Source organism: Anopheles maculipalpis, chromosome 2RL, assembly GCF_943734695.1.
Source record: "Anopheles maculipalpis chromosome 2RL, idAnoMacuDA_375_x, whole genome shotgun sequence".
Lineage (NCBI taxonomy): Eukaryota > Metazoa > Arthropoda > Insecta > Diptera > Culicidae > Anopheles > Anopheles maculipalpis.
The window spans coordinates 17,853,476-17,873,932 of NC_064871.1; the positions used below are offsets into that span (position 1 = coordinate 17,853,476).

The following is a 20,457-nucleotide window of genomic DNA, read 5'->3' on the forward strand; positions in this document are numbered from 1 at the left end:
TTGTATGAGTTTTTGATTTGCTTGATGTTGGTATCATAGTTTCACGTGAGTGTATATGCTACTACCAATTGTCTATTTTGCTTTTGTTCAGTTCATAAGGGACAGTTTAGTCATTTGGTGGTTAACCTCATAAAAGGGTGCTAACATGCTTCTCATCGGCTGAAGGAACGTAACGAAACCAAAACCGCTACCGCTACTACTACTACTACTGCGCGGCCCCAGCTTATTCTCGCAGCTTGTGCCAATCGGCAATCTGACGACGCGGAGAGTTGCATACCTCCTTCCAGTGGTTGAGCGCCGAGCCGTTGCTGCGCGGTCCACCCAACTCCAGACGGCCGATCACTTCGTTCTTTGTCACCCGGTCCCAGTCCAGCAGCATCAGCTCGAGCGAAACACCGTCCAGCGTGGCACCGGCACCCTCGGTTGTTGGAATATCAAACGCGAAACTTTCGTTAAATACCGGACTCAGGGTGCGCTTCTTCACGTGGGTTTTCTTCTTCGCGATGCGCTGCCCATTGTACAGCAGGTAGATCTTTACGTACGGATCCGCCAACCCGGTCACATCCATGCGGGGTAGATTGCGTGCCTTCAGTAGTACCACGGTCAGCCGTGCGGCGGCCGGTTGCCAGCAGAGTGAAATCAGCAGCTCACCACGACCCTGCGCCCGGATCTTCAGACTGCGCGGTTGGATCTCGCGGCTCAGTGCCACCTGTTGGTTCTCGATCTGCTGCAGGTCGATGCCACTCAGCGGACAAACTACCTCACCGATCACATCGTCCCGGCTGTACCGATCGAAGCTCAGCACCACGAAATGCAGCGACATGCCGGCGAGCTCGTTCAGTGTTAAGCCGTAGAAGGTAAAGTCCTCATCATATACCGGATTGCGAGTGTTACGCAGCACTCTGGAAGGAAAGTTAGAGGACAGGAAAAAAAAATGGATGAATGCAAAAGAGAAAGGGGGGAGGCTCGTGAAGACATCCAATATAATTTCGATTACATCAGCTCTCGAAATCCTTGGAAAGCTAACTGTGTGTCGTCGTTGTCAGAAAGCCTGCAAGGCAGATTATGCATTTATTTTTGGAAAACATCTGTGCCCCATCCCGCTGGTCGGCCAAAGACGAGGAAATGACAAAGTGAGAGAGAGAGCGTACGACAGCAAAAGGATCCTCCTAAATGGATTACTTTTCAATTCCCGCTCGTTACCGGGAAAAACTTCTCCCTCACATCTGGGCCTATATTTATCATCGCCAGCTGTTACACCTTTCATTCGCGGCGTAATGGCGGACCAAAGTTTTATTGCTTGTGGTTACATTTTCGCTGGGGCTTAAGCTCATGCGTATTTCTTTCCCCGCTTTCGGGGAGGGAGGATTTCGGCTTTCCATGCCTTGACCTTCAGAATTGATGGGGTGGCAAGTTTCTTATGTGCTTTCTGTTCTTCCAGCACAAACACGCACACATTAACGGTCTCTATCTCTTTCGACAATTCCTTTTTGCGGTAATGCCTGTTAAGTCGTTCGAATCCCGAGAGATGAAATTGAAACTTACCTTGTTTTCACCTTATGCTGCTTGTCGGGTAACAGCTGCAACTTCACGTACGGATCGGTAGCCGTTTGCTTTCCGTTGGCGCTTCCGTTGCAAAGGGCACCACCACCGCCCGCACTCAGCTCGGTCACTGCCGTACCATGGTTCTTGCCCGGCAGTCCACGGCAACGGACCACCGACACGACGAGCGCACTCCGATCGGCCAGAAAGCGTAGCTTGAACACAATCGTGCCCAGCTTACCGTGCTCACTGCCATCGCCATGCTCGCTGACCGGATCACCCATCTCCGACACATCCGGTGATTTCGGTTCCAGCTGCGCATTCTTCGGGATCAGTTCGTTCTCCTCGGTGTACTTGGTCGGCGGTACAATGCTCGTTGTGGTGGTCGTGGTGGTGGTTGTGGTGTTTGCTGCCACCACCGTCGTCTGCTCGGTCGGCGATTGGGCCGGTAGATGACCCGGAAGTGGTTTAATGCTGGTCGGCGACGGTGATTTCTTCAGATATTGGGGCGGTTGACCGCTCGGCGAACGGACCGCTTTCGGTGGACGGGGCGGTTGGAACGGTAGTGAAGATGCTTCGTGGCCCGACTTCTTGTTCTGGCGCCGGAAACGCCGAGCACAGAAGCATGCCGTCACGGCCAATATGGCGGCCGCCGTTAGTCCTAACACGGCCGGTACAACTGAAATGAGCACAACATAATCTGAATGAACAGGAACGCTAGAATCGGACGCGTACGGTAGCCGGACGGGAGAACGAAAGCAGCAGCGAATCGGAAAGGTCACGAGGCTCAGAAATGTCGAAACACTGGAATGTTCATCTCGCGCAGGTATATTGCAACGGGCTGTGAGATGTGTGACTCGTAAAATGTGCGGAAAACACCCCCAAAGCGCCTATAAAGTTGGGCAGGCAATTCATTTTGCATTGGAACCCAAATGCGCTACTACATTGTTTGGTTGTGTGGTAGGTGATTCCGGCAGTTGGTTTCAATTACGGGCATTGCGGCGATATACCCCCAAACAGCGATACGCCGGTATCGTAAAGTTATGGTGGGTTTTCTAAGCGACGATAAGTGGCGCGTCAAATTGAAAGCCGCATCAATGGAATATAGAGCCAGCACGTCACACGAGCCAGTGTGTATGTGCGTCAGGGCATATGGTTGGTTGATTTGGAATCGGTTTATTTTTGCTACGTTTATCAATATTTTTATGAACCTACGCTTCCGTACGTTTATTTTGCGAAAGCTCATAAAGATAATGTATTAGCGTTGCCGTTGAGTTACGAGCTTTCTGATTATGTTTGTGGAATATTTATCAAAATTCTTTTCAAAATGAAATTGCAGTTACCAAGAACATTTTAGGTCGAAATAATAAGAATTATCCCATCTTAGCTATTGCTTCCAGGGTCGACCTGATGGTAGAGCCGACAGCAGCGCTGGTCTTGCACAAGGCAAAGTCCGGAGTATTTTGGCGACTTGATCATCAAACTACATTATATACAAGCAAGTTTAATAAGCCATTGGGGGACCGCCGTAACCTCCGTGGTCGGTAAACCTCAAAACAAAGCTTTTTCTTTTTCTGGACCAAAAAATCTTTATTGAAAGAGACAACGTTTCTTGTTAATTATCCCTACGCCTATTGGTATTTTGTAAAATTTGTAAACAGCTCCAACCACAAAAAACCTTTATCCCTACAATTGCGCAACTGGCCATCGTGTCCTGCTCTACTCCGTTTTCTCCTATCGCTACAATCGCCGGTGGGAAATTTAGATAATGGGGAAGCCATCTTGGTGAGCCTGTTCGCAGCTGCTATACACACTGCTGCACTGCAACTTGTACAACCGACCGATAATTGATGGAACTTTTATCAGAAAAAACACAATTTCAAACCATCGTTGCCTAACAAAGTGGAGGTGGTTTAGAAAGGAAATGGGCGGTCGTGTTGGGGTTTAAAAATTACTTAAAGACTCGAAAGCTTTCGAAAGTTTTCCCAATAAATCATGGTTTGTGGAGTCATCAGTTTGAAGAGCTCTGTGAGTGGAGAATGGGAGATTGTACTTACATTTTTGTGGATATTTTATTGTCCGTTTTTACAGAGCGATAAACCTATTCTTTCTTCTAATTCTGAATGGGGAAAAAGTACCATCGTAGCAAGTGAAATGTAATTCTTGGGCAATATGCTCTCAGTTTTATGACTTTCTTTTGCCCATTTTTCTTACCCAGTGTTTTGCCTACTCATAATGGGTTGAATCCCTCGTGTGAACTCAGCAAAAAACTCGACCAATGCTACTTAAATTATGCCGTCCCTTTGCACCACATGGGACCACTATAGATGTGATGGGAGAGCAAAAAAAAACAAACACACACACAGTTTCTCAAACATAACGGGCCAAATAACAAGTCTGTGGTTGGATTAGCACGTGCTAGGACGACCGTGCGAATAAATGTGAAGGCTCCCTTATGCGCCTTGGAAATAAAGCTCTGGTGTGGTGCGTAAACGGCCGAAAGCTCACTGTTTTCAGCCACTCACTCAATCGAATTTCTAAATAAAATATTCAACCAGCTACAGCCAATTCGCACCGAAATGTTGCTTCCACGTCAGCCTGGCGAAGAATAGTTTTCGCTCGAGTTCGCTTGTGACCGCAAGCTGTAGAACATGCATGAATAAGTAATGTTCCAAATTGTAAGAAAGCTTGACCAATTCAAACAACTCCATAAGCTAAAAAAAAAAAAAAGGTCCAAACCGAACGGCTCTTTACGGCTTTAAAGCATAGTTTTAGCCGGCTGGCATAGTACATACGAGTACTTCAAAAGAAAACGGATTCAACTGGAGTTATAACATTCCAATTTGTATACAAACAAGCAAATCCTTTTCCTTCTCCCAAGTGCTCATTCATGCCAATCCACTTTAATTGGATTATTGATGACTTAGACCCGCTAGGATACGCCATGTTGGATAAGCCTCACTAGAGTCTTAGTTTGGAGCACTATCGATGCAACCAAATCCACTCCATAACTTTAACGAAGGTCACAAAAGTCACAGAGTCCCATAATTTATGTTTTTGTTTCCTTTTCCATCAGCTGAAAGAGGTTCTACAATCGGACCATAGTAGAGTTTTCAATTTCAATCCCATTTGCATGTGCTCAGAAATTCATTTCATCTTCAACTTCGACCTCTAGCAATCGTCCTAGCTAATGGCGCATTTTGGTCTTTTCGGCTAAATGTCCACTCAACTCCTTAAACTGTGCCTCATTTGATACTGCAGTGGTCAACAGTTCCTCCAAGGATTTATATGAATGGACTACATCGTTACGTTTTAAGGCCAGTGGCTTTCGATTTGCAAAACGCTACGCCACTTACAGCTTGTTCGCTTCCGACATCATCTTCATTGAATTCATTTTCATTGCAGATCTGTCCACCCGTATCCGTCTCTCTTGAGATGCTTCATTCGGCGTACCTTTGCTCGCGCCTGCATTATACCCCCCATACAGGGCACTGGAGAAAACTGGGTGAAAGAAACTCCCGTGGAAGTTTCTATCTTGTCGAGTGTAAGTGACAAGCCGACATGCAATGCAACGTGCCTAGTGCCGCCGAGTGCAAGAAGCTTTCCATCTAAGCATAGCACCCGGACCCGTATTGTGTGCGCCGTTCAGCACATCTCGACGCTTTGCTCTCATCCTTGAGCAGCAGCAGCAGTAGCAAAAGATGCCGGAATGACGAGGGCTTTGTCATCGAAGTTCAAGGAAAAGCGTGTCTCCATTGGTGGCGGCAAACGCAAGAAGCAAGGCGACGGATGCCAAGGACGTTGCAATGCTACATGGAACAGGCACATTCACACAGCGGGGGAGGAATGCTTAAGGTTTTCTGTTTGGATGTTATAAGACTCCCCACCTTCTGCTTTCAACCCGAACGGATTGCATTTGTGCTGCGCCAGTAACACGACCACAAAGACGGACGGCCAATCGATACGAAAGTGCCAGCCAATGCTTCCCACATCGATGGCGATGAAAAATAAGATTGGCTCTGCTTTTTCCTGGCTTCATGCTGTACGTGTATTTCATCTAACCTGAGTATGATTATTCCTTGCGTTCTGCATTTCGAACGTGACCAGCATATCGGAATGTGTTTTATGAGTACCTGCGGATTGTTGACACTTTGTGGAATTAGCGCGAACCATGAATCAATCATAGTTCGGATGAGGGTGGAATCGGTACACATCCCATCATCGTGACCGGAGCAGTGGATTATATTACATCGTTATGTTTGTTTGTCCTGCGGAAGGCTTATGGGGTAGCGTGGACAACAATCGTACCTGTGTGATACCATCCAGAGAGGATTGAAATTCGTGGTGGATAGAATCTTCGTGCGCAGGAACGAGATTGGAAAGCTTTGAGGCAGCTATAATAAATCAGTAAATAGTTCTACTGACAGGATAAAGTGGACAACAGTGTTTGGGGCACTAAGTAGATTTTAAGTATGGAGTTTACCAGAGGAAGTTGTAAAGCCAAGACACTTCTAAGGACGAAGTACCTGACTTAAGTAAACCAACCGACCGAGTATCAGTGTGAGAGTGTTGAGGACCTTTTTTTTTGGGAATTATTAAACTTTCTGGTCTCCAATATTTGAGCTATTTTCTTTTTCTTTTCGGCTTAACGACCTGCTTGGTTACGCCATGGCTTACTAGATTTTTCGATACAACGTAGCTGGATAGACAGTCCTCATTGCGGGGGAAACGGTCCGGATAGAAATTGAAGACTAGCACTGCTGTCGGCTCTACCACCAGACGGTCTTCTTGAGCTTTGTAAGAAACCAACTTGTTATTTTTGCAATATAAATTGAGTTTAAGATGCTTTTTTGAAGCTCTTTTACGGCTTATTCTAGTCCCTTCTAAGAAACCTAATTATTTCTACATTGTCCTCATTGTTTTGACATGGTTGTACATTGTGCTCCTTGAATAGCTGCCAACTAAATCAACCACTGTGATGGACACATGAAAATAGCAACATTTTCCACCTAAATGGACAATTAATGATCCCAACATGTTCGTCGTACTAGTACTAAACTTGTACTAAAAATAAGTTCTTGTAATTCAACTTCAGTATATGAACCATTGCAACACCCAAAGCGTATCCGGGACAATGCACTTTGTTTGCGGCTTCGCATGACTCACGCTGAAAACAGGTGAATCAGGTACAACCGTTGCCAGTCGCGTTGGCTCCAGGAAAATTGTAGCCCACCAACGGACATCACGCAACTTTAGGCGTCCGACTGTCGGGTGCAATGCCACCTTCATCGGAGATAATCGACGAGTGCAATTCTTATACATATCCTTGCTCCACCCCATGCTTCTATGTGTTTGTGTTGATGTTTTTCAAAGTTTGTTTTCTTCATAATTTACTCCAACTTTGTTGAGAACTTTTCCACAGTAAACGGGTTTCTTGTACTGAAACAATATTCTTGCATACCAACTTTGTAAAGCTTCCACTACTTGCCGATGCCTCCAAACATCTCCCCCCACCCCCCCTCAACGCCGCTCGGGAACGTTTCGTTCCTGATCTTCGCTCCCCGTCCGTGTGGGCAGAATTTGCCCCAAGAGTTTGAAGTAGCCCTATATTACCAGTCTCCAGCGTGTTCATGTCCGGGCCGTGGTCGCCCATCTTGTTGATGATTCCGGACTCCACCGTTTTGCCGATTTGCGGGACAGGATTCGGACGCAAAACAATCACACCCTGCACACGACGTCACACAGTAGACACGATGGATTACACAATTTGCTTAGGAATTAGGCGCTGTACCACAGTGCTTTGATATCTTCCGCACGCACAGCAAAAGCACACGCACACCCACGGTTTAGGGGAACACACGAAGCACGCGCGCGCGCCCACACACTCTTAGAAAGGAGTTGCCTGCCAAGGTAATTTGGTGAACCACGCAAAATGCCACTTTTCTTCACGTCCTCGACAAGCGCTTGGCATTAGCTGGTAACACTTTTAAGGAATCAAACTGAGCTAATTATCGTGACACCTGTACCCAGTGCCAACCATCGTTAAATCACGATTGGAAAAGGATTCCACACAGCAGGAGAACACTGGGTGGATCACAGATTGTAACGGAACTACCCGACAACAGTATGACCGCAATGTCGCACTTTTGCTGTACGTATGAGCGAAGATTCAGGCAGGCAAATCGATAAACCAAGCGGAACTGAGCGCGAACGCATGCGCTCTATGTGCATCCTCGCTCTCGCCGTGGGCCTGAATGGTTGGAGCGTTGAGGAAACCCACCACAACAACAACGACGGGTGTCGGAAGCTTTGAAAGCTCTCCCCGGTTTTGATTGTTGCTTGTTTTCGTCGCTAATTGCTCCAGTTTTTCCGAGACTCCTACGCGACACTGACGGCAATAGATTGTGGAGAGTATTGAAGAATCAAGAGCATGGAGAGCATCATTGGAGCAATGGAACGAGTCGGTAGAACTTGTGTGGAAACTTTTGCAGAAGACTCGCAACTGTCAAAGGGAAACCGTTTGAACGTCATTAGGGGAGGTTTCAAATTCACTGGAACTGGATCCTGGAAACGCGAACTTTAAAGCTTTCATGTGATATTGTGACCCGACCTTCTGGCCAACGTGATCACAGGTCTCGTGCTGTTCCTTTCGGGATAAACCTTAGCAAACCGTGACGCCACCCTTCGGAAGTCTTCCCACTCACGCAGAACAACAGTGACGCACAGGTTTCTGGATGTTTTACTTAAAATTATTGACCGTCCTCATAGCTTTTTTTATTCAAAAGATATAAATAATACATTTATCAAGAGAAAGTAGACGTTGGAAGATTCACATGCTTCAACAAGTTTGGTGTTTGGTGTTTCCCGGATCCTAGACAGTGTGTGTATGTGTCTCACCCGCTCTCCTTCTGTTCGCTTCCTGCCCGGAGGTACAAAACCACCCACACTAACTACGATGCGTCCCAATTCCCGAGGGCAGCCAGAGGACCCAATAAAACGCTGGCGACTAGCAAAAAATGACAACAACATCAACAACAACAACATGATCGTATGCAACGCTCGCTTTTCTAGGATGGTCTCTTTTTCGGGGGTGTTCCTGAAGGGTTTTCTCTGGTGAGCTTTTTTTTTTTTTTGTTTTTCGATGTTAGACGCTCTTGTACCAATTTGGGACGTGGTGTGTGGTGTTAAATATCGCGTTTTAAAGATGTTCTAACGTGCTGACTTTCTATCTTTCTCTGTTTTCCCGCTGATGAACGAACTTGCTTTTCCTTTTGATCCTTTGATCCTCCCCCAATAGCCTCGTTCACTAAGCTCGTCTCGTTTGCTTCGATCGCAACAAAATTGGTTTAAAAATGCCTTGAAACGGTCACACACGGATGACAGGTGTGGCTATCAGTGTAGTGAAGAGAGTTCTGCGCCAGGTGTGTTGTGTGACAGGTGTTGACGGGCGGTCTCGTTCAGTGCACGCACGTGCACCAAAGCTGACCACCAAAACGGGGCTTAGTAGCCGGCCAACTCGGCGAACGTGGAGTCCATCTCGTCGGCCAACGACTTGTACCGGTCCTTGTTGACGCCCAGCTCATCTGCGGGAGAAGAGAAGAGGTGGTGTTACGATCGCACGGTCCAACAAAATGGAGAGCAACGGTTTTTGGGGGAGGGATGAGAAAAAAAAAACAATGGATGTAACTCCAACGCCACAAAAATTACACTTTAAATACACAGCCACAGATCGGGATCGGCACCTGCCTTCGTAGGTCGTCTTCGATCGACCTGTGGCGACGTATACACAGAGTGAGGTTTGCCCGGCGGGTTGTCTATTCGGCCAGCTCTATGCTGAAGGGGTTTGGACCACCCTTCACAACCCCTTCCTCCCAGAGTACAGTGTACAGAGGGGTACGAACGTATGCGAGACACGATTGGATACACAAACGTAATATGCGTGGATGTTTCTTTTTACATACATATGATCAATAGTGGTTAGGTTAAATTCAGCACACTCTCGTTAAGATAAGAAAGAAAACAACGCTAGGAATGTGGGATGTTAAAAGCAGTTAACGCAGGTTCCGATCGAATGTGGATCTTTCTCCCTGGTAGAACGATTGAGGTTTGGAGGATGGCTGTCGATATGACGGAACATACACAGACAGTGTTGCTGGGTGGTAAATGTGGTACGAAATTGAGGTGAACAGAGTTTTTTTTTACAACACAACAACACAACAACATAGTGGAATGCTTTGCTGAATGCTGAACAGTTACGCCACAAAGAAAAGTCGTGTGTGAAAAAAAAATCGCGTGATTTCATGTGCGATTGACCCTCCCCGCACAGAAGATCCGTACGGAAGTGGCCACAATTGTGTGGAGGGATCTCTGTGTGTGTATGTGTGTCGAGGACGGATGTGCTTTTCTTGCGAGAATTGTATGGAAAACACATTTACACATGAAAACGGAACATCAACGGAACGGAACGGACGAGCACAATTTTCGTAGGACGAGCATGTGAACATGTGCGGGCTGGACAAAATGTGGACACGAGCTTTACAATGTCACAATGTCACCCCATTTTGAGGGTTTTTCTTGTATGTTGACAAAATGAAACAAACAGTTTGAAATATGGATTTATGGAGTTCGAAATCATAATAACTAAAAAACAACGTAAAAATGGTTGTGAAAACTTTCAAAAATCAAATCGAAACGCAATGCAGAATCGTATGTAACGTGCGTTACACATAAATACCTAAAGGTCGATCGATAGCATTTTTTTTTCTCGCACCCAATCCATTTTCCGCGTCACCAACCACCGGGTTAACGATTTTCATTGTTTTGTTTTTTTTTTGGAACGCAACGGAAAACGGCTAGACGCAGGGCAGAAGTACTCATGGAAGGCGCAGCCGAAAGATATAACGAGATCGAGGGTGCAGTTTTCGGCTTTGGAACACACCGTGGCGCTGAGGATAGGCGGAGTGGAGGAGAGCTTGGCAGCTTGGTGCATCAGGAATCGAAGTGATAGGGATTCGGAAAGATTGAAAGATAGAGAGAGAAAGATAGGTGGCAGCAGTGGTAAATTGGGGAGGTTTTGGAGCAAGCTGGTACGGTAGGGTGTTGGGGAGGGCAGGCAATGTGACGCCCAACGTTAAGACGGAAGTTAGCGTGCAGTTTAGTATCCGGTAAGTTCGGCGAAGGTCGAATCCAGATCGTCGCAGATCGCCTTGTACTTCTCCTTTTCGTTCATCAGTTTGTCTGCAAGAGATTACAGAAAGGTAGTTGTTAGGATTTGCTGTGTTGGTCCGATGTTTGCTGTTCCGAGACGTGGAGGGTTCGGTGGACGAAAATGCGTGGAGATGGATACTGGTTGGGGTTTTTTTGTTTTTTTGCTACCCAACCGTTCCCGGAGGACACGGTGACATGGACGGCTTATAGGATCGAAGGATCGATTGATTCGTTGTCGTCGCCATGTTTTTCTTCTCTCTGCTGCAACAACTACCCACCCCAACCACCCCAGGTCTTGGGGGGCTGCAGAGGGCATTTCGCGATTTTTCTGGTTCTGTTTTAATATTTTGATTTTGTTTTGGCAAACAGCAAAAGCACCCTTTCGGCTATTTACAGCTCAGGTTATTCAAGGGAAGCATACAGCGTAGAGGAGCTAGAGACTGTTTTGGTAGTGTGAATTCCTTGTTGCGTGTTTGTGTGTTTCTGTTTTGCATCTAACATCTACTGTTACCGTGTAAAGCCTACAACAACAGCGAGTATACGTGGGAGCATTTGCCTAGGGGGAAGCCTCGACCGCTTCACCGCAAGTTCAGGCGCTACCCATGATCTGCTCGTAACGCAGAATCGGAAGGAAAGATCTTCCGATCGCACATATTGCATTGGTTTTGTGTATCATGTAATGCGTGTGTTTGGTTCACCATTAGATACAGGCAGACACAATCTCACGAACGTACCTTCTAGTCTGTCGACCTCCTTCTGGAGCTTCTTGACGTTCTTCTCGGCGTTCTCAGCGCGGGTTTCAGCCTCCTTCAGCTTGATGGTCAGCGTCTTCAGCTGGCGCTTGAACTCTTCCACTCTCTGGTTGGCCTTGTCTTCCGACACCTCCAGAGACTTCAGGGAGTTACCGACGACCTGTGGGACGAATGTGAACGGACAGCGGGAGAGGTGAGCGAAACCCTGCCACATGCACATGCTACGCTAGTAACACAACGCACCTTCAGTTCCTCCTCAAGCTCCATGATCTTGGCCTCACCGGACTTGACACGATCCTCAGCCACTTCCAGCTCGTCTTCAACGAAGGCCAGCTTGCGGGACACCTCGTCCGACTTGGTATCAGCGTCTTCAGCGAGCATACGGGCTTCCTTCAGCTGGTTGGACAGCTGGTCCATACGCTCCTCATCCTGCTGGGAACGGTTCTCCAACACTTTGCACATACTGCAAGATAAAAACCCACGTGACCAAAAGTGTCAGTCAGTCAACTACCAACCGTCGCTACCGGCCGAACCTTACCGGTTGTTCTCATCAGCGGACTGGGTAGCTTCCAGCAGCTTGGACAGCGCGGCGGACGAACGTTCCTCAGACTTTTCCAGATCCTCCTCAACCTGCTGCACCTTGCGGGTCAGGGCGGCCACGTTAGCCTCGGTCGAGGTAAGCAGCTTGTCCTTCTCCTCGCAGTCCTTGGTGGCCTGCTCCAGCGAAGCCTTGAACTTCTCGTGATCCTGGGTGACCTGCTCGAGACGCTTGGTCAGATCGGCGACCTCCTCCATGATCTTGTCGGCGCGCAGGTTAGCATCCTTGGCCTGGTTTTCGCAGGTGTCGGCTTTGTCCTGTGCGTTATCCTTCTCGATCTTCATCGCCTGCATTTTCTTCTTGATCGCGTCCATTTTGGATGGTTTTGTTTGCTAACCTCGGGGCCACAGAAATGATACGGGAAGGAGACTTCCTTAAGGTGCTAGCTGTAAGGGAGATGCAATCGGAGGGCGTTAGAGTTGTTGCTGAATGAATGTCATTCATTGTAGTTGCTAAATCTCAACCCGTCTCATCTCATAAGGCATCGTGGCGCTAGAATCGCTCCAAAATCTATTTTACTTTTGTGAACGCGTGATCATACAGGCGCTTGAGCTGTAGACACCCGACCAAAAGCAGCACCAAATCTGCATACCATCCCGAAAAGAAGAGCAAAAAATCAACTGCTGCTTGCTTTGTAACTGCGATTCCTAATTATAGAACGCTCAACTCTACCATTCCAGCTACGGCTCGTAACAATATCGCTCGCCCCGTACCGAAAGCCGTACGATCGCCACATTCCATTTGCTCAAACGTTAGCATGTCCTTCCCCTATCTCCCACCCACCCACTTTTCGCAACCGCAACAGGCTAGACAACTGTTTATTTCAAGACATTTTCATAACTGTGCAGGCAACCGAAAGGCAACAATTGCCAACAGGTTTGTGGGATTGCTCGAGGCGAAACAGGCGAGCGTGTGGAGGTGCATGAAGTGCATGAAAACACCCCTCAGCATCCGTTCGACGCGCTAAAGGGAAGGTTGTCGCGTGCTGGCAAACGAACCGAGGATCACCAGCTACGCATATACGCATGAGGATGCGCGTTAGGGTCCGTGCGCATCTGTTCTAGTAAAAATAGCTCGCCAGCCTTTCGCTACTACACAACCGACGGCACCTTATATGAGGAAACTTCACGTTCGTCACCGGTTTAGCGTATTTCGGACATGCGCAAACAAAGGCGTAAGACTGGTTGCCGATTTAAATTGCTGCCGTTGTGCCGCATGATCGATTGCAATTTTTTTTTTGCTGGATTACTTATTAGGCGATTCCAACCAGACAGGTTATAACGTGTACCGGACATTACTGGTGAACATCCAGTACATCCAGGCGAAAAAGGGACAATACGTTCTTAGACGGCACCGGTTGACCACGGTCCAACAACAGGCGGTTACTCAATCACGCTCAAAGCATCTCGATGGAGACTATTTTTAGATTCGTTTTTCGGTTTTGCACCCTAATACACCCGCCGCTGATGCGAACCTCGAATTCAACGATCTTTTTTGTTTTTTGCTTCTCGTGGCAAGATTTAGGCTACTCGGTTAATTATAACTGTTGCGTGGATTCTGTCGTGTCCAACGGAAAAGGGGCGCTATTTTTGGGTAGTAGAGTGGGTAGGGTACGGGTCCCTCCCTGTCCAACTGACCCCGGTTGGGTCTTGCACAGCCACCTGTGTATGCACGATAGTGTCACTGTTCGTCTGGATCGCGTCACACACAAGGAATCGCTCGCTTTTGTTTGTTGTTTTCCCATTCCTCTGCACTTCCAAGGCACGTCCCTTAACGAGTTAGAAATTCAATTGATCCTTGTGACACTTTCTCTCTGTTTTCTAGTTAACTTTAGATTCTTAAAGTTGCACTTTAAATTGCACTAGTTTGTCTATTTAGTTTGCATATCGCCACCATTAATTTTGCAAATTTTTTCTTACAATTCCTTCTGGTCAAATAATTGTTTCACCAGTTTCACCTTCGGAATGAAAATATTCTAAAAAGCAACCTCTTTTTGCCTAGAGCTGCGGGTGATCGCTGACCAAGACAAAAAAAAAGGCAACAACAACAAAAACAACAAAACCAACCTGAGCGCTTTCACTCAAATCCTCGCAAGACTAAAAACACGATAGCACTGAGTAGCGCAATACGAGGAAAACTCCGATTGACCCTTACGCCGACCGACGCACACAGTCGTGCGCGGACACCCCCGGACAGTGCACGAAGTGTACCAACACCATCGCAAACCCCCCGACAAAAAACCTGGCCAACTCAAATTTACATACACGCACACACGCAGTCGGAAAAGCTGGGGAAAATCGTGCGTTGCTTCTTCATTGCCTAGAAGAGATCACCATGACGTCACCAGCACCGTTTTTCCCCTATTTTTCCCGATCGCATTCAATTTTCCCCACAAGCGCCTTTTTTTATGTGTAGTGGTAATGATGCGTGGGCCGTCGCTCCGTTTTCTCCTCCTTTTTTTTGGTTCGGTTGTTAGCGAATTTCCTCACGATCGTGCGAAGGAAAAATTCGTGATCGCACGCGCACTAGCGGTTTGCCGGGCGTTGTGCAAAAAGGTGGAAAACTCGTTCACACTTTCGAACGATATATTCTTTTCCCCTGTTTTACAGCAAAGGTCTCTAACATCACGGTGCCGCTTTGCACAACGATTCTAAATTTGAACGTACGGTAGCGTTGAACACCACCGCCCGATGATGAGGATGATTATTTGTTTTTTTTTTTTTTTGTTCTCTGGCCACCATTTTTCAACCCAATTTTTTCACCAACCAAACGGAGCAGTAGTAGAGGCAGTGGTTTTTGTGGTCCACGAAAGAAAAAGGAACGATGGGAAAATAAACTAACAACACCGGTGAAACATTGGTTGGTTTGCCTTGCGGGGTATCCCAAAAATATCCGAAGGAATATTAAATTTTCATCATCCTACTGGCTAGCTAGCATTCCGCTTTCGCACTCCTACTTCCTTCCTTCCACATGCTCCGTTCGGTTCGAGAGATGGTCAGTAAATTGACCCAAAAATTTAGATCACACGGCTGAGCGCAGTTGAATTTTAAGGCGAGCGAGGAAAAAAAGAGATATATGCATGGCAGCAGTTGGTGGCATATTTACAATTCTTTTTGAGAAGTAAAGATCACTGAATTAGTCATATTTTCTTTGCTTTTCTTTTCTTCTTTTAATTTCTTAACTTTTATATCGTTCATTTTATTTTAACGGATTGTTGAATAATATTCAATTCCTATTATTCAAACGAAAGGACATTCAATTCATTTTAGTTGTAATGTAGAGCATTTTGTCAAGCAATACGGCCAGGGCGTCCTTCAGAAAATAAGAAAATAGAGTATTATGTTCTACATCGAAACGAAATGGAGAACAATATTAAAAAGGATTTACCTTTAGTGTCCTCTATCGAGCGATTTTATCCTACATAATAAGGGATACGAACATAAAATCAAACCAACACCATCACAGGAAAAAATACGAAAGGAAAATACAAGAAATTTTACACATTCAAATAAATATTTTAAAACAATTGCCAAATGTCTTAATATGGTTACCCACACACTTTGAAGATCTCTAATAATTTTTGTCTTCTTTAGCAGTACAACCTAAAGAGATTGCGGCCTGCTTGTTGCAGCTTCCACGACCTTATTTTTCAGGATAGGGTTGGACCGAGGCTTCCATTAGGACCATATCCTTTTATACATACTTTGGTATTAATATGTTTATTAAGCTGTTAGATGAACAACTAAACCATTCAATTTATTGTCATTTATTAATGACCTTTGTAACGTCCTTCCTTCTTACATGTTTCTCTGCTGACTCTTCTTTTTCTTATGCTGACGATCGCAAGATATTTCACTCATCTTTCCCTATTGGCGATTACACCTCCCAACAGATCCATCCTGAATTTTTTTTCCATGGAGCTGCTGAAATGATAAGAGCAATCTTATGTCGCCAATTAGGAGCCGTTTCTTGGGACAATCTCTGGCTATATGCTGTAGGAGTGTGCTATCGTATCAGGTAGTAGATAACCATTGAATGCTGGAAGGGTCGCATTAGCTCTTCCAGTGACCAGCGGTAACTGACGTCCGACTACCCTAACCAAGTGGCGTCGAGACATTCCTTCTGAATGTAAAACGTCTATATCTTTGTCTATTTGTAGACCTGAGAAGCAGCAGGGAATTCTGGGATTCGAGATTTGAGATTTCGGGGATCAAAGCGAACTAGCATGGCAATCTTTGGCCTGATTGCTGGACTGTGTTGTTTAAGAGCCCAAGCATGTAGTTGAAGTTAAAGCAGCTGCACACCAGCGCTGCTCGGGGTATTTCACGATATTCTAGTCAGATGCATGAGAGACCACCTTACGATCACATAGGCACAAAAAGAAGGCCATGGAGTACGCGAAGGCTGATCGGACAGTCCCCAGGGCTCCACGGTCAAACTCAAAAAAATAAACTATCAACAAACAATTATAGAGTGTTATTTTCTTTCCAAATTTGAACAATAGTATTTCTTCCTACCTTCTTCAACCGTGATCGCCCACAGTTTCTTCCACTATTTTTCATCCATTTCTTTCATGCGATTCACTGTTTCATGCGACACCGTGCTTTAAAACAAATCGAACGAAAACATCTCGCCAGCTCATATTTATTTTTAACCAATCCGGTAAGAATGTCCTACCGTAAACAACCCTCTAGTCCGGTTCGCACCAATTGATAAGCATCCGTATAGGGGATTTTGGGGCCTTGACATATTAGAACATACAGTTATAAGTTCGTTATGTGGCCCACACGGCTGCCTATAGCCCATTCATTGACCTATCTGCTCAGCACAATGTCCGATTCCGATTCTGAAAGCTCGATCGACAGCTAAACTCATCCCACCGCGCGCTGCTTTTAGGGGTGAATGAGAACAGGTTCTCACGAACACACGCATGCACGCATCATCGGACGCGATAACGTCGATCGCCGTATATGCACACGCGCGCGCATGCACAAATACGCGAGATCATTAGAATCTTTGTAACCTTGGTTACGGTCAGCCGCTACACAAACGGGGGTGCGAAATGTGAGAGTGAAGTTCTAAAGCTCTAAAGAAGCCCTTCGACAAAAACAAAAGTTTCAAGCAAGATAGAATAGACAACAGAGAAAATGATTCGCAAACGAAGAAAGTGGACCGGATGGGGATTGCTTTGTGTCTACGTTCTTGTGACAGCATCGTGCGGTAAGTCTAGCTAAAGTTTGCCTATTTGCCGCGGCCCCTGGGGAATTCCAATGCGTGTGCTTTCTTCTCTTCGTCACCGTAGTACCGCCGGCCGTAGTGTCAGCGTTTACACGCGATCGTCGAAAAGTGTGCAACTATTACGAGTGGAAATGTACCAGCGGACAGTGCATCGAGTCACACCAGCAGTGCGATGGGGTGATCGACTGTAAGGACGGTTCTGACGAAACATCCAAAAGCTGTGCGTTTATTCGCTGTCCAAGCTACGCATTTCGCTGCCAGTATGGGGCGTGTGTCGATGGGAATGCACTCTGCAATGGGGTACGCGAGTGTGCGGATCACTCTGACGAGCATGCACACTGTCCCGGGAATAGTGGGATGATACTGGCCGCACACGGTAACTGCTCGTAAGTGAATGCTGTCCAAGTGAAGTGATGATCCTTACGGGGAAGGAAATGTGCTGACCGTCAGCTTCCCCTCTTTTTCCCAGCAATGCTGAGTTTGCCTGCCACTCGGGTGAATGTATACCAGCCGATCAGGTGTGCGACGGGCAGGAGGATTGTCCCGACGGTACGGACGAAACGCAGCAACTCTGCAGCCTGGTGTTCTGTCCCTCGTTTTCATTCCGCTGCAGTTACGGTGCGTGTATCGGTGGATACTCCAAGTGTGACGGTGTGATCGACTGTCGCGATGGGTCGGATGAGGATGAGTTACTGTGCGGAAAGCCATTCCCATCTACAACGCCACGCGTTACGACTGTGATGACTTCAACAACAACTACCACATCAACCACAACGCCAGCCCCGGTAACTGGACCGCCAGGATCATGTCCGGTCCCGGCAGCACCACTAAACGGACGTATCGTGCTGGACGAAAGTGCCCAGAACGTCCAGATAAAGCAGGGCGAATTTATCGAAAACTATAACTCCGTGTACGTTGTGTGTGGCGATAAGTACACGCTCAAAGGGACGGCCACCATTGTGTGTTTGGATGGGGAATGGCTGGAGGCGTTTCCGGTTTGCGAGAGTAAGTCACCAGAGTTTCTCTTAATTTGCCCTTAACACCTTCATCACTTCTACTTGTTTGTCTCCAGAATACTGTTCCGAAATCCCGATCAACGGTATCACGATCGAACCGTTCTGTGAGTATCAACGACGTCAGATTACGTGCAAGCGGCCTCTTCCACCGACCACCCGGGTACGCATTGGCTGCCGTGTCGGTTATCAGAAACCACTCGAACCCGTCAACGAAACGCTCAACTGTGTCGACGGTTCCTGGGACAGTGCGGTGTTTCGCTGTGAGCCGGTGTGCGGCACACCAACACCCGACGCAGAAGCATACGTTATCGGTGGTCGTAATGTGTCGATTGCCGAGGTTCCGTGGCATATGGCGATCTACAAAAACCTTAACGAGGACACACTGTCCGACCTGCGATCGCCCGACTGGCAGTACGTGTGCGGTGGATCCATCCTTACCGAGCGGCTCGTCCTGACCGCTGCCCACTGCTTCTGGGCAACGGAAGGCTTCTTCCCGAAGCGTTACTTCCGGCTGGTGGCTGGCAAGTATAGGCGAGAGATTAGTGCGATCGAAGCCCTACCGCCCCAGTTCTTCCAGATACACGAGATACTGCATCAGCCCCAGTATCAGGACTTTTCCGGCTACTACAATCTGGACATTGCGATCGTCGTGCTGAGCGATTTCATCTCCTTCCGTACGTACATTCGGCCGATCTGTCTCGAGCGAAATCTGCGCACCGAGAGCGAAAAGCGTATCAAACCGAACAGTGTTGGGCGGGTGGCCGGATGGGGATTCACTACCTCGACCGGTAATCTGAGCAGTGTGCTGAAAGTGATCGACATTACGACGGTGGACTATGTGACCTGCCGGGAGGTGTCACCGGTCGCTTACCGTCCATTCCTGACGGGTGATAAGTTTTGTGCTGGCAATCCGAAAACCGGAACCGGTGTTTGTCAGGGTGATAGTGGGGGAGGATTCGCGCTGGGGAAAGAGGTGGCGGGTGATACCGTGTACTATCTGTACGGGTTGGTGAGTTCTGCGCCACGTGCATCGGATGGTGGGTGCGATAGTAATAAGTACGTCGCGTTTACCGAGGTGCAAAACTACATTCCTATGATACTGGACGCTGAGGGCCGGTATCCCGTAATATAAGAAATCTCAAGCAAGAAGCATTTCGTTCGTTGGATTTCGTACTTTATTTTGTTCCGTGTGTTGTGTTAGAGCACTGGCTTCATATGGATAGGAAGTTGGATATAGTTTTGGAATGCGAGCTCGCTCACTCTCTCTGTCTCTTCAATTGGAATGATGACTTGAACTTGTTTGCACATACACACACACACACGGTGGTATCACCCTTCTTGCTGGCCAAATAAGGGGGCCACAGCCTCTGCACTCCTTCTCAATCTAAAACACCAGCTTCAAATCACGAAAAGCGTCACAAAATCATTCTTCAATCTGCCCCTTGACCTACTGTCTCTCTTGTGAATGAGATTTTTTTTAATTTCTTCTTCGTTAAGCGCACAACATACCTCTAAACAAGCATTATATTTAAACTTCTAAATCGGCCACACCGCTGGATTGTACCACACACTGATAGAGGGATTTTCACACTTGACTTGTCTTGAAAGGATTACATCTCAGGCAATATGGAAAGAAGCTCAGCAAAAACATGTACAATAATTGTATGATTGAAACCTATGCAAAATTAAATCGAAAACGTAACACTTTGCTGCCTTTTTTTTACTTCCTTGGAACCGACCTCACGTAGCGCTTAAGCGAATAAGTACATCTGGCTTGTTTTATTTTTGTTTTGCTTGTGTTTTGCATCAATGTAAATACCACAGCAGTTTGGAATGTTGTTGGACTAACTCCGGTCCTCCCCGGTGAAATTCGGCGTACATGATTATTGGCGAATGCAAATATGGAAATGATTATTATGTCGTGATCGATACAGCGACGCGTGCAATACTTCTTCGGCCGTTTGGTGGGCAGTGCATTTGTTAGTAGCCGGACAGGTCAGCGAATGTTAGGTCCAGTTCGGCAGCGATTGCTTTGTACTTTGATTTCTCTTTGTTGAGCTCATCTGCAAGGGTTTTTGTTAAATAAGAGAAGAGAGAAAGAATG

General features: G+C 46.8%; 4 protein-coding genes across 17 annotated transcripts in view; 1 reads left to right on the forward strand and 3 right to left on the reverse strand.

Annotated features, from left to right (window-relative positions):
- Positions 1–14,274, reverse strand: part of LOC126558725 (tropomyosin-1) — a 34,748-nt gene extending 20,474 nt beyond the window's left edge. The window contains exons 1-5 of one of the 2 annotated variants that reach the window (XM_050214783.1): positions 14,166–14,273; positions 12,040–12,485; positions 11,745–11,964; positions 11,484–11,661; positions 9,041–9,125 (exon numbers count right to left, since the gene is read on the reverse strand). In XM_050214783.1, the coding sequence (XP_050070740.1) occupies positions 9,043–9,125; positions 11,484–11,661; positions 11,745–11,964; positions 12,040–12,413 (855 nt within the window). In that variant the 5' untranslated portion in view covers positions 12,414–12,485; positions 14,166–14,273 and the 3' untranslated portion in view covers positions 9,041–9,042. Of the gene's footprint in view, positions 1–9,040; positions 9,126–10,648; positions 10,780–11,483; positions 11,662–11,744; positions 11,965–12,039; positions 12,486–14,165 lie in introns of those variants that run through there. The other variant, XM_050214784.1, reaches the window with a different exon arrangement.
- Positions 1–20,457, reverse strand: part of LOC126556984 (tropomyosin-2) — a 168,982-nt gene that overhangs the window by 107,983 nt on the left and 40,542 nt on the right. For 6 of the 12 annotated variants that reach the window (XM_050212586.1, XM_050212585.1, XM_050212580.1 and 3 more), the window contains one exon: positions 20,319–20,416. The exons of 5 other annotated variants lie outside the window; for them this stretch is intronic. In XM_050212586.1, the coding sequence (XP_050068543.1) occupies positions 20,334–20,416 (83 nt within the window). In that variant the 3' untranslated portion in view covers positions 20,319–20,333. Of the gene's footprint in view, positions 1–20,284; positions 20,417–20,457 lie in introns of those variants that run through there. One more of the 12 variants, XM_050212579.1, reaches the window with a different exon arrangement.
- LOC126557922 (synaptotagmin-4) lies at positions 224–7,232 on the reverse strand. 2 transcript variants are annotated; one of them, XM_050213836.1, is made up of 3 exons: positions 7,156–7,232; positions 1,546–2,221; positions 224–902 (listed from the first exon to the last, which is right to left on the reverse strand). In XM_050213836.1, the coding sequence occupies exons 1-3, from the start codon at positions 7,193–7,195 to the stop codon at positions 224–226; spliced, it is 1,395 nt and encodes a 464-aa protein (XP_050069793.1). In that variant the 5' UTR covers positions 7,196–7,232. The 2 variants fall into 2 exon arrangements, with proteins under 2 accessions (XP_050069793.1, XP_050069792.1); XM_050213835.1 differs by having other exon boundaries at positions 1,546–2,242.
- On the forward strand, positions 12,452–19,488 carry LOC126564918 (modular serine protease-like). Its single transcript, XM_050222047.1, has 4 exons — positions 12,452–12,487; positions 17,311–17,723; positions 17,807–18,342; positions 18,410–19,488. Exons 1-4 carry the CDS (start codon positions 12,452–12,454, stop codon positions 19,483–19,485), a joined length of 2,061 nt encoding a protein of 686 aa, XP_050078004.1. The 3' UTR covers positions 19,486–19,488.

What these genes read in the sequence shown, in the direction of transcription:
- LOC126557922 (XM_050213835.1), bottom strand. Translation starts at nt 7,195, where the DNA reads ATGGGCGACCACGGCCCGGACATGAACACGCTGGAGACTG. An exon ending in CATGAACACGCTGGAGACTG is followed by an intron (nt 2,243 to 7,155) that starts GTAATATAGGGC and finishes CTGTTCATTCAG; the next exon opens with ATTATGTTGTGCTCATTTCA. An exon ending in CAGCATAAGGTGAAAACAAG is followed by an intron (nt 903 to 1,545) that starts GTAAGTTTCAAT and finishes CTTTCCTTCCAG; the next exon opens with AGTGCTGCGTAACACTCGCA.
- LOC126564918 (XM_050222047.1), top strand. Translation starts at nt 12,452, where the DNA reads ATGATACGGGAAGGAGACTTCCTTAAGGTGCTAGCT. An exon ending in ACTTCCTTAAGGTGCTAGCT is followed by an intron (nt 12,488 to 17,310) that starts GTAAGGGAGATG and finishes TTCTTGTGACAG; the next exon opens with CATCGTGCGGTAAGTCTAGC. An exon ending in GGCGTTTCCGGTTTGCGAGA is followed by an intron (nt 18,343 to 18,409) that starts GTAAGTCACCAG and finishes GTTTGTCTCCAG; the next exon opens with AATACTGTTCCGAAATCCCG.